We start from the raw sequence: 12903 nt of genomic DNA on the forward strand, positions 1-12903 counted from the left end.
TTACTTGTGTCATGCACAAAGTAGATGTCTTAACCGACTTGCCAAAACTATAGTTTGTTAACAAGACCTTTGTGGAGTGGTTGAAGAACGAGTTTTAATGACTCCAACCTAAGTGTAATGTAAACTTCCGACTTAAACTGTATATATACACACTAGATTACTAATGCGTGGGCGCTGTGTTGAAGCCACCACGCTGACATTTTGGCTCTCCCCACAATTGTCAAAAATATTTACAAAGCTATAGAAATTAATTTATTCATGTCTATATTTGTTTTAACCACATATTATATTACAGAAACCTTATGCAAACTTTCAAATTAATTATATTATGTGAGCTAAAAATAAAATATTACATTTTCCTTAGTATATATTTTTTTAGATAACTAATGTTATGGACGAAAACAAAATAGTTAAATAAATGTAATGTCATTTTTTAAAATAATGTAGAATTCCAGTCATTCCTATGGAGGACTGCTCTTAAATGGGCAGCGCCAATATGGCCGACCGGTGGTTTCAAAGCCTCTCAATGGCCAATACCAGGTTTTATAAACATCATTGGTGTGACCCCAGTATGCTCCATTCAGCAAGCAGGCCCCGCCTATGGCCATCACGTGTACTAGCTAACCTACTCAATTAAGAGAAATGCATTGATTATTGGTACAGCAGCATAGCAGAGTGCCACATGTTCTACTACAATGGAATTCTGTTCACAGACACAATGTTAGTGCTGATGGGTCTCAGAGACAGTTGTTGTGTCGGTCTTGTGTTGCTGTGGGAGGTTATAATATAACCAGTTATAACAGCACACGTTGAAGCTGATAAACCTCAGTCCTCCGTGTCATTGGATTTTCAGAATGTCATGAATTTAGCATCTGAAATATGGCTTTTATGTTCCTGGCCATGATAGGCCAAGCCCCTGAAATCCTGTGCATTATTTATGTGATTACTATGAAGCAGGCATGAATAAATCACTATCAATATATGCCTATCCCCTTGAGCCCAAAATAAAAGCACTATGGACAACATAAGCGATGCTGGGTCTGGGAGGCTTGTATGGCCAATAGTGATGCACGATATACCGGTACCTCGGTAATATACTACTCAGTATGGTGATACTTGGTCTGGTATTGTAAGTAAAACGTTGGTATCATGACAACACTAGTGGCCAACACATCGTATGAAATAATTAACACAACAAAGAGAAGTTCATGTTACCCCATGTAAACAGTGTCCTTGGGTGGTTCAATATGAAATACAGTCCTACCATTATAAAGATTACATTAACTCCTCTTACCCAGCTTCAGTTCTCCGAAGTTGCCGCAGCCGATCTTCTTGCCAACGCGGAAGTTGGGTCCCACCATGAGAACCCCGGAGGAGCCTGAGGAGCTGGAGGGTCTGGAGTGCCCGCTGCGCCCCTGTGCCACCTTGCTGCTCCTCGCCGGCCGTTCACCCTCTTTTGGATGGTCCATGGCACTGCGGGCACTGCCGGGCGGCTGCTGCTGCTTCGAGGGATCCAGTTAGAGGCCTCGGGCCGTGCCCACCACAGCCCCGTCACTGGCACAGGGCCGCTGGCTGCCCCTTCGCCCCCCTCTACAACTCACTATGGTGGCTGGCCGATGTGCTCGACATCGGGGTCGGACCAGGGAAGAGATAGGAGACCTGGGGAGCAAGCAGGAAGTAAACACGTTAGGAGAAGTCTCCCAGTACAATGTCATTGAGTGAATGAGGACAATGGTGGTTTAAAGAGGTGATCTATGACTCAGCACTTTGGTTTCACCAGCAGGCCATTAACTAATCTAGCCAACCTGGCCAATATGGGCTCCCGAGTGGCGCAGTGGTCTAAGGCACTGCATCTCAGTGCTGGAGGCGTCACTAGACCCTGGTTCGATTCCAGGCTGTATCACAACCGGCCGTGACTGGGGCGGCGCACAATTGGCCCTGCGTCGTCAGGGTTAAGCCGGGGTAGGCAGTCATTGTAAATAAGAATTTGTTCTTAACTGACTTGCCCAGTTAAATAAAAAAACGTAATTAAAATGAAAATATAGCTACTGAGATCATTTGTCTGGCTGAACATACTTCAAATCAGAGCATGCTGGACTGTTAGCTACCATTCTTATTAAAGCTAGGAATCCTTAGTTGCTACAGCAATGTTTTTAACTGAATGATTTTTACCCATTGATTTGATGACTATAAACGTAAAATGTAGTGTTTAGATCAACTGTCATACCCATTCAGAGCACAAAATAAACGTCTTATTTTACTGTAAACAAACACCGTATAGCCTCAAAATGTAAATATAATTTTGATATCATGGATGGTCAGGTCTTGTGTACATAGCTCTGCCTATGAATTTGAGTGTTTACATTTCTCTAGGCCCATCCCTACGCTTTTTACCAAAACAGAGGCAAGGTAACACTTTGTTATTGTTTTAACTAAGGATTCTAGCCTTAAGGAGACAAATAATATGTTGGGTAGGACAAAGTCGAGCACATGAACTACAGTCAATTTCTTATCATTGTCTACTATTAGAAAGGTGAACACAATAGTACACTGATGTACGTCTCGCTCTACCACCAAAGACTTGCTAGAGAGATACTAACCAACATGAAATGTAGTCAAGAGGTTGACCCTGGAGACAAAGTGAAAGTCGTGATTTTAATAATCTTAGATTACACCCACTGGCTGTATTCAAGGATGTGGGTAGTGAGATTATTATGTAAACCATTACATAAAGTTGTCTCACAGCAGGGAAACAGAATAACAACTTTACACACAGCCTGGACTTCAACACAATGTCTGGCCCATGAGAGTCTGTGTTAGCAGGCCTAATCATTGTAAACCCGATCACACTGTCTTGAGACAGCCTGATTGTCAGTAATGATTTCTTGCTCATTAATTACAATAGCACACCAGTGGCGTGTAACAACTTTATAAAATGATCGGCCAGGAGACAAAAGTAGTGAAAACAGATGTAGCCTAGGCCTACATTCAACGGACCTACAAAGCTAGCTCCCTTTCCCAAGAGCCACCAGTGCTGTCCTCAACCAAATTATGTTGGCACATCAACTAAATTATGTTGGCACATCCATAACTGCTCAATGTATTTGTTTTATACCAACACAAAGAATCCTGAAAAGCATAGATGATTTGCTGAGACATGGCGGCATGGGTGAAGCTGGAGTAGTGGGTGTGCGCCTCGGTGACTCATGTTCCGTTTCTCAGATTCCATCTCAGCATCAAAGACAGTCAGTCTCTCCCAAGGGCAGCTCCACAGCCTTCCCATTACATAAACCCCCAAAACAGTACATGACTACAAAACAGGGAGAGCACAGCACAGCAAAGACAGCAGTGGTGTTGGTGAGGTGACAACTTATCCAGTCCCAGCCAGGGCAATCATTGCCATCTATCTGGCTGCACAACCGTCATGCTGGATCTTGTGTGCATACATGGTGGTATTAGAGCTAAATGACTCGTGTTATTGCCTTAGATGAATGAGTGTGCTACTTTTTTCCAGTCCAATAATCAAATTGGCCTTCATGTGCATTTTTAGGGGGTCGATATTTACTAAATGCTGCTAACCTAGTGGTGGGTATAACATTAACTTGCATTAATACTGTCATCTAATAAAAGTTAACAGTGTAGGTTACCTTACTTTAAGTCTATATGACCTTAGCCATATGTTAGGCCATCTGTGCATTACAACCATTAACTTCAACACAGGATTTCCCACATCCCAGTATCTGAAATACACTTCTGTTGGTATCATGCACACATGATGCCAAAACAACATAACATTGATGGCTTTCCTGCTAAGTAGTTTTTTTGGCATCATGTGTGTGCATGACACCATCAGAAGTGTATTTCAGACACCAGGCAGTGGGAAATCCTGTAATAGGAGTATATAGTATATTCTTACTCATAGCCATCAGGCTTTGAATGTGATGATTTATGATTACGTCCATGAAACGAATGTTATTGCTTGTTTCCCCAGAAAAGGACAGACAAAAGCATTTATTAGCTAAACAATAGGACTATCTTTTAATGGTCCTGAGGTGCAGTTGTCTTAATATCGGTTAATCATTATGTGTAGGCTGTGGTATTGATACTTGTCTGTGGTGATAAAACATTTTTCCAAGTAAGGGATCAATAAAGTACTACTCTACTCTCTTGTAGGTGATACAGTTGAGGTAGCTCAGACAACAGGCCGCATTCTCTCTCTTGTAGGTGATACAGTTGAGGTAGCTCAGACAACAGGCCGCATTATCTCTCTGGTAGGCGATACAGTTGAGGTAGCTCAGACAACAGGCCGCATTATCTCTCTGGTAGGCGATACAGTTGAGGTAGCTCAGACAACAGGCCGCATTATCTCTCTGGTAGGCGATACAGTTGAGGTAGCTCAGACAACAGGCCGCATTATCTCTCTGGTAGGCGATACAGTTGAGGTAGCTCAGACAACAGGCCGCATTATCTCTCGGGTAGGCAATACAGTTGAGGTAGCTCAGACAACAGGCTGCATTATCAAACTGTTGGGTGTTTAATGATCAAGACTGGTGACAAATGGCTACAATAACACTGTGGCGACAGTGTGTGGACAGGGTTAGCTACAATAACACTGCGGCGACTGTGTGGACAGGGTTAGCTACAATAACACTGCGGCGACTGTGTGGACAGGGTTAGCTACAATAACACTGTGGCGAGATGTGTGGACAGAGTTAGCTACAATAACACTGCGGCGACTGTGTGGACAGGGTTAGCTACAATAACACTGCGGCGACTGTGTGTGGACAGGGTTAGCTACAATAACACTGCGGCGACTGTGTGGACAGGGTTAGCTACAATAACACTGCGGCGACTGTGTGGACAGGGTTAGCTACAATAACACTGCGGCGACTGTGTGGACAGGGTTAGCTACAATAACACTGCGGCGACTGTGTGGACAGGGTTAGCTACAATAACACTGCGGCGACTGTGTGGACAGGGTTAGCTACAATAACACTGCGGCGAGATGTGTGGACAGGGTTAGCTACAATAACACTGCGGCGACTGTGTGTGGACAGGGTTAGCTACAATAACACTGCGGCGACTGTGTGTGGACAGGGTTAGCTACAATAACACTGCGGCGACTGTGTGGACAGGGTTAGCTACAATAACACTGCGGCGACTGTGTGTGGACAGGGTTAGCTACAATAACACTGCGGCGACTGTGTGGACAGGGTTAGCTACAATAACACTGCGGCGACTGTGTGGACAGGGTTAGCTACAATAACACTGCGGCGACTGTGTGTGGACAGGGTTAGCTACAATAACACTGCGGCGACTGTGTGTGGACAGGGTTAGCTACAATAACACTGCGGCGACTGTGTGTGGACAGGGTTAGCTACAATAACACTGCGGCGACTGTGTGTGGACAGGGTTAGCTACAATAACACTGTGGCGACTGTGTGTGGACAGGGTTAGCTTCCGACTGTCCTCTACAATGAGTTTGTCACTGGTGTCAAACTCATATGCAGGGCCGAGTATCTGTGGGTTCACTCCTCCCTTATACTTTATAGATAAACTAGGGTCCCTGATTGGTTAAAAACTCCCCTCACCTTGTCATCTAGGTCTTCTTTGGCCAAATGAAAAGGAAATAACAAAACTAGTAGACACAGTCCTCCATGGAATGAGTTTGACACCCCTGCTCTAAAAAGGAGTAATTAACCTTTAGTGGAAAGATCAGCTAGGGGGGGTGTTCAGGCAATACGGAGGGATTCCCACTGTGGCAGTGCCAGCTAGCAGCTGGTTCTCCCACTGTCTGCTCTCATGCACAGTAGCTTGATGCAATTTCTCAACCCTATTGACTTCCTTTCAAAGTTCTCCATACAACAACACAGGCCAACTCAACTTTTCCAAGCAGGCCTTCAAAGAAAACTTGCCGGGACACGGCAAGAGTTGTTAGAGTAATTAGAGTTGTCACTGATACTAGGAAGTAAGGAAGCAAAGGAAACAAAACATGAAGCAGACTTAAATTTGAGGTTAACAGTCCTAATGTTTGAAAAAAAAAATAATAATCTTATGTTGTCACTCAGTCACATTTGTTTATTTTGCAAACTACAAAACACAATATTTTACATAAAGTAGGATTTTAAAGGACCATCGAGTTTAGTCTATTTTGTACCAAGGAAAATCTGGTTTCGTAGTACTGGTATCGTGACAACACTGGACGGAACAGAAAGAATGTTGCATCCTTAAACCCACAATTCATAGTGTGGTCTTTTTTTCCAGTTTCTGACACAATTAACAATCATTTCCAGTAATCGTACACATTTGGTGGAGGGGAGTTCTGTCATAAATAAAAGGGTAAAAGAAAGTGGGTTGAGAACAACCCTGGCACCTTGCTGGGCCTGGTGCCTCCTATAGACCTTGTGGTTAACCTGAGACCCTGGCACCTTGCTGGGCCTGGTGCCTCCTATAGGCCTTGTGGTTAACCTGAGACCCTGGCACCTTGCTGGGCCTGGTGCCTCCTATAGATCTTGTGGTTAACCTGAGACCCTGGCACCTTGCTGGGCCTGGTGCCTCCTATAGGCCTTGTGGTTAACCTGAGACCCTGGCACCTTGCTGGGCCTGGTGCCTCCTATAGGCCTTGTGGTTAACCTGAGACCCTGGCGCCTTGCTGGGCCTGGTGCCTCCTATAGGCCTTGTGGTTAACCTGAGACCCTGGCACCTTGCTGGGCCTGGTGCCTCCTATAGGCCTTGTGGTTAACCTGAGACCCTGGCACCTTGCTGGGCCTGGTGCCTCCTATAGATCTTGTGGTTAACCTGAGACCCTGGCACCTTGCTGGGCCTGGTGCCTCCTATAGGCCTTGTGGTTAACCTGAGACCCTGGCACCTTGCTGGGCCTGGTGCCTCCTATAGGCCTTGTGGTTAACCTGAGACCCTGGCACCTTGCTGGGCCTGGTGCCTCCTATAGGCCTTGTGGTTAACCTGAGACCCTGGCACCTTGCTGGGCCTGGTGCCTCCTATAGGCCTTGTGGTTAACCTGAGACCCTGGCACCTTGCTGGGCCTGGTGCCTCCTATAGGCCTTGTGGTTAACCTGAGACCCTGGCACCTTGCTGGGCCTGGTGCCTCCTATAGACCTTGTGGTTAACCTGAGACCCTGGCACCTTGCTGGGCCTGGTGCCTCCTATAGGCCTTGTGGTTAACCTGAGACCCTGGCACCTTGCTGGGCCTGGTGCCTCCTATAGGCCTTGTGGTTAACCTGAGACCCTGGCACCTTGCTGGGCCTGGTGCCTCCTATAGGCCTTGTGGTTAACCTGAGACCCTGGCACCTTGCTGGGCCTGGTGCCTCCTATAGGCCTTATGGTTAACTTGAGACCCTGGCTGGGCCTGGTGCCTCCTATAGGCTTTGTGGTTAACCTGAGACCCTGGCTGGGCCTGGTGCCTCCTATAGGCCTTATGGTTAACCTGAGACCCTGGCACCACATCACACCTTCTCCTCCATGCTTCACGGTGGGAACCACACATGCAGAGATCATCCTTTCACCTACTCTGCGTCTCACAAATACATTGCGGTTGGACCAACAAAAAAAATCACATTTAGACTCGGTCTAATGTCCATTGCTCGTGATTCTTGGCCCAAGCAAGTTTCTCCTTCTTATGTGTCCTTTAGTAGTGGTTTCTTTGCAGCAATTCGACCATGAAGGCCTGATTCACGCAGTCTCCTCTGAACAGTTGATGTTGAGATGTGTCTGTTACTTGAACTCTGTGAAGCATTTATTTGGGCTGCAATTTCTGAGGTGTAGTTAACTCTAATGAACGTATCCTCTGCAGCAGAGGCAACTCTGGGTCTTCCTTTCATGTGGCGGTCCTCATGAGAGCCAGTTTCATCATAACACTTGATGGTTTTTGTGACTGCACTTGAAGAAACATTAAAAGTTCATGAAAATGTTGAGATTGACTAACCGTCACCTCTTAAACTTCTTAGGGATAGGGGGCAGTATTCAGAAATTTGGATGACAGAAGTGCCCAAAGTAAACTGCCTGTTACTCAGGCCCAAAAGCTAGGACATGCATATGCATGGTAGTATTGGATAGAAAACACTCTAAAGTTTCTAAAACTGTTAAAATAATGTCTGAGTATAACAGAACTGATTTGGCAGGCGAAACCCCGAGGACAATCCATCCAGGAATTTTTTTTTTTTAGGTCATTGGATTTTCCAATGCTTTTCTATGGGGAAGCCAAATTATTAGGACCCAGATTGCAGGTCCTATGGCTTCCACTAGATGTAAACAGTCTTTAGAAATTGTTAAATGTTTTTTTGGGGAAAAATGAAGAAGTAGTCATATCCTTTCTAAGTGTCACTCAGGTGGACTCTAGTCTTTTGGTGCGCGTGAATGAGGGCGCGCTCCATGTTGTTTTTCTCCGGTATTGGAAACAGTTTATTCCGTCTTAAATTTTATCGATTATTTAAATTTTATGGTACCTGAGGTTGAATTAGAAACGTTGTTTGAAATGTTTAGACCAAGTTTACAGGTAACTTATTAGATCCTTTGTGGGCATGTTGGGCAAGTTGGAACCGGTGTATTTCTGAATCAAACACGCCAAATAAAACAACAGACATTTTTAGGATATAAAGGACTTTATCGAACAAAATGACCATTCATTGTGTAACAGACCTTTGGGATTGCAAAAAGATGAAGATCTTCAAAGGTAAGCGATTTATTTTATCGCTATTTCTGACTTTCGTGATGCATCTGTTTGGTTGGAAAATGTTTTTTGATGCTTTTGTATGTGGGGCGCTGTCCTCAGATAATTGCATGGTATGCTTTCGCCGTAAAGCCATTTTGAAATCTGACAAAGCGGCTGGATTAACAAGAAGTTAATCTTAAAGCCGATGTATAACACTGATATTTTTTATGAATGTTTATTATGACTATTTCTGTATTTTTAATTTGGCGCTCTGCAATTTCACCGTATGTTGTCGAGGTGGGTCGCTAGCGGAACGCATGTGCCAGAAAGGTTAAAGTAATGATGTACTGTTGTTTCTCTTTGCTTATTTGAGCTGTTCTTGCCATAATATGGACTCGGCCTTTTACCAAATAGGGCTATCTTCTGTATAGGACCCCTACCTTGTCACAACACAAATGATTGGCTCAAACGCATTAAAGAGGATAGAAATTCCACAAATGAACTTGTAACAAGGCACACCTGTTAATTGAAATGCATTCCAGTAATGATGTGCACAACTGAGAGCATCCTGTCGGACTGTATCACCACCTGGTACAGCAACTGTACCAACCACAACCGCAAACCTATCCAGAGGGTGGTGAGGTCTGCCCAACGCATTACCGGGGAAAAACTTCCTGCCCTCCTGGACACCTACAGCACCCAATGCCACAGGAAGGCCAAAAAGATCATCAAGGACATCAAGGACATCAACCACCCGAGCCACTGCCTGTTCACCCCGCCATCATCCAGAAGGCGAGGTCAGTACAGGTGCATCAAAGCTGGGACTGAGAGACTGAAAAACAGCTTCTATCTCAAGGCTATCAGACTGCTAAACAGCCATCACTAGCACATCAAAGGCGGCTGCCTATAGCCATAGATAAGGAATCCCTGACCACTTTTAGAAATGGATCACTAGACACTAATAATTTCTGTATCTAGCATTACTCATCTCATATGTATAAACTGCACTCTATACTAGTCTACGGTATCTTAGTCCAATGCCACTCTGACATATGTATATATATTCTTAATCCATTCCTTACTTAGATTTATGTGTATATTGGGTATATGTTGTGAAACTTAGATATTACTTGTTAGATATTACTGCACTGTCGGAGCCAGAAGCACAAGCATTTTTGCTACACCCGCAATAATCTGCTAAACACGGGTATGTGACCAATAAATATAAAAAAAATTGATTTGATACCTCATGAAGCTGGTTGACAGAATACCAACAGATCCACAGATGATGCAATATATTGCACTCCACACTGCCCTTTCCCATCTGGACAAAAGGAACATGCTATTAATTGACTACAGCTCAACATGTGGGCCCCTCAGGGGTGCGTGCTCAGTCCCCTCTTCACCCATGACTGCATGGCCAGGCACGACTCCACCATCATTAAGTTGGCCGACGACAAAACAGTGGGAGGCCTGATCACCGACAACGATGAGACAGCCTATAGGGAGGTCAGAGACCTGGCTGTGTGGTGCCAGGACAACAACCTCTCCCTCAACGTGACCAAGACAAAGGAGATGATTGTGGACTACAGGAAAAGGAGGACCGAGCATTCCACCATTCTCATCAGCAGGGCTGTAGTAGAGCAGGTTGAGAGCTTCAAGTTCCTTGGTGTCCACATCCACATCACCAACAAATTACCACGGTCCAAGCACACCAAGACAGTCGTGAAGAGGGCATGACAAAGCCTATTCCACCATCATTTGCAAATAAATAAATAAAAAATCCTACAATGTGATTTTCTGGATTTTTTTTCTCATTTTGTCTGTCATAGTTGACGTGTACCTATGATGAGTGGGAGAACTTGCACAATTGGTGGCTGACTAAATACTTTTTTGCCCCACTGTAGCTTCTCCCAAGCCATAAGACTCCTGAACATCTAATCAAATGGCTGTGTGTATTCCCCCCTTGCTCCTTTACCTTTTTACTCTGCAAAAAAAAAATGTTAATACTTTATCAGCCAATTTTGTGGTATCCAATTGGTAGTTACAGTCTTGTCTCATCACTGCAACTCCCGTACGGACTCGGGAGAGGCCAAGAGTCCTCCATAACACGACCCAACCAAGCCGCACTGCTTCTTGACACAAAGCCCACTTAATCCAGAAGCCAGCCACACCAATGTGTCGGAGGAAACACCCGCCCGCCACAGGAGTTGCCGAACCCTCCCCTAACCCAGACGACGCTGGGCCAATTGTGCGCCAGCCCATGGGTCTCCCAGTTGCGGCAGGCTGCGACAGAGCCTGGACTCGAACCAGGATCTCTAGTGGCACAGCTAGCAACTGCGATGCAGTGCCTTAGACCACTGCGCCACTCGGGAGGCCAACTATCTTTAATGGCTCTACCTACATGTACATATTACCTCAATTACCTCGACTAATCGGTGCCCCCGCACATTGACTCTGTACCGGTACCCCCTGTATATAGCCTCACTACTGTTATTTTACTGCTGCTCTTTAACTATTTGTTATCAAATTTTACTTAATTATTTTTCTTAAAACTGCATCGTTGGTTAAGGGCTTGTAAAGTAAGCATTTCACTAAGGTCTGTCGTATTCGGCGCATGTGACAAACCAAATTTGATTTGAAGCTATCATCAAGGCAAAGGGTGGCTATTTTGAAGAAGCTCAAATATATTTTGATTTGTTTAACACTTTTTGGTTACTACATGATTCCATCTGTGTTACTTCATAGTTGTGACGTCTTCACTATTATTATACTATGTAGAAAATAGAAAAATAAAGAAAAACCCTTGAATGAGTAGGTGTGTCCAAACTTGACTGGCACTGTGTGTCCATATATACTGTAAATAATGTCATTTAAATTATATACACATGTCAATATATTTTGTCTCAGATAGCCAGGTAGATAGCCATCAAATGAGGAATCATTCTACTGTAGGTCTAATCTTTTTCGCCAAAAAATAATGGCTATATCTAGGCCTACACAATTTAATAACAATACATAACGTTACCTAGCTAACAGGGACAATACTAATTTAACGTTAACTGCGGAGATGCTTTTCCACAAGCTAAAAAACGATACCAGCAGCGACGTTTGTTATTATAGCCTTCTTCCATAGACAAAAGATACTTCCTGACAATGTGGACATATCGATTAGCTAGCCACCTACAGTAGATGTGTAAATTGACCTTAGCTAACTAATTACTTAGCTTTCACACACTGAGCCAATGATGGGAATGTCCATAACGGTAGCTAGCTAGATAGTTAGCGTTTGTTTTGTCAAAAGCAAGCACCCCATAATGTTAAATTGGGCAATTTTATTCAACCATAACTTTCATATATCCAGCTAACAGCTAGTTAGCTAACGTTAGGTTATACAAAACAAATTGGATGAAAAAGCAATAACGTTACTTGCTTGGATACGTTAGCTAGCTAGCAGGCCAACTAATAGCGCCATTTATTTCATTGATATTTAGTTACAGCAGCCTCATTGACATGGAACCACATTTGTTTCAGGGAGAACGACATTTCGGTTAAGACAAATTAGGTGGAACGAGGAAATGGAAAATAGCTAACGTTAGCTAGTAGTTATCGTCATTAGCAACGAGGCTAGCTATCATCATGCAAACAACCACCGACTTACTTTAGCTGTGGTGCTCCTGCTGTTGATTCGGACGCCTCTTGCGATTCACCTAAGTGTTCAAATGTATTTAATTCTATCAAATATAAATATTGTATAATTATCAGTCAATAGAGACAGACTAGCAACCCTTTCATTATTTTTCTTCTTCTTGCTATCTCGCTGTTCGTTTAAGGTTTACGTTCTCCGGAAGTACAGGCAATCGCACCATTGAGCTATGAACGACACACCCGCTTGCGTCAACACTTCCAGGTTGCACAGGGCTCGATACATTTTTTGGGGGACCCAAGTTTTTAGGTTTTTTGATAATGGTGATTAATTATTTGAGTATATGACTTCAAATTATGTAACTCAATGGTTTTAACAATGCAATACATCTATAAAATGTATATTATGTGGATGGACGATGTTTGAAACGATGCATCAAATAATCTCCATATGATATTCCCTGTCCAACATTTCTGGATACTGATAACATTTTATGGACAAAAAAACTGCCTCAAACATTAAACGAAGTTCAATCAATCATCTTTATTACTTTATTACTCTTTATTATTCTATTCTATAGAATTTTCAG

The 12903-nt window shown here is 43.8% G+C and overlaps 1 protein-coding gene across 4 annotated transcripts in view; it reads right to left on the minus strand.

Moving 5' to 3' along the window:
- Nucleotides 1-12597, minus strand: part of LOC115203506 (casein kinase I) — a 43500-nt gene extending 30903 nt beyond the window's left edge. For 2 of the 4 annotated variants that reach the window (XM_029768238.1, XM_029768237.1), the window contains exons 1-2: nt 12330-12596; nt 1295-1659 (exon numbers count right to left, since the gene is read on the minus strand). In XM_029768238.1, coding sequence (XP_029624098.1) covers nt 1295-1469 — 175 coding nt within the window. In that variant the 5' untranslated portion in view covers nt 1470-1659; nt 12330-12596. Of the gene's footprint in view, nt 1-1294; nt 1660-12329 lie in introns of all 4 variants that reach the window. The other 2 variants (XM_029768235.1, XM_029768239.1) reach the window with 2 other exon arrangements.
- Nucleotides 12598-12903: the final 306 nt, after the last annotated feature.

The sequence above is a fragment of the Salmo trutta genome, chromosome 12, assembly GCF_901001165.1.
Source record: "Salmo trutta chromosome 12, fSalTru1.1, whole genome shotgun sequence".
NCBI lineage: Eukaryota > Metazoa > Chordata > Actinopteri > Salmoniformes > Salmonidae > Salmo > Salmo trutta.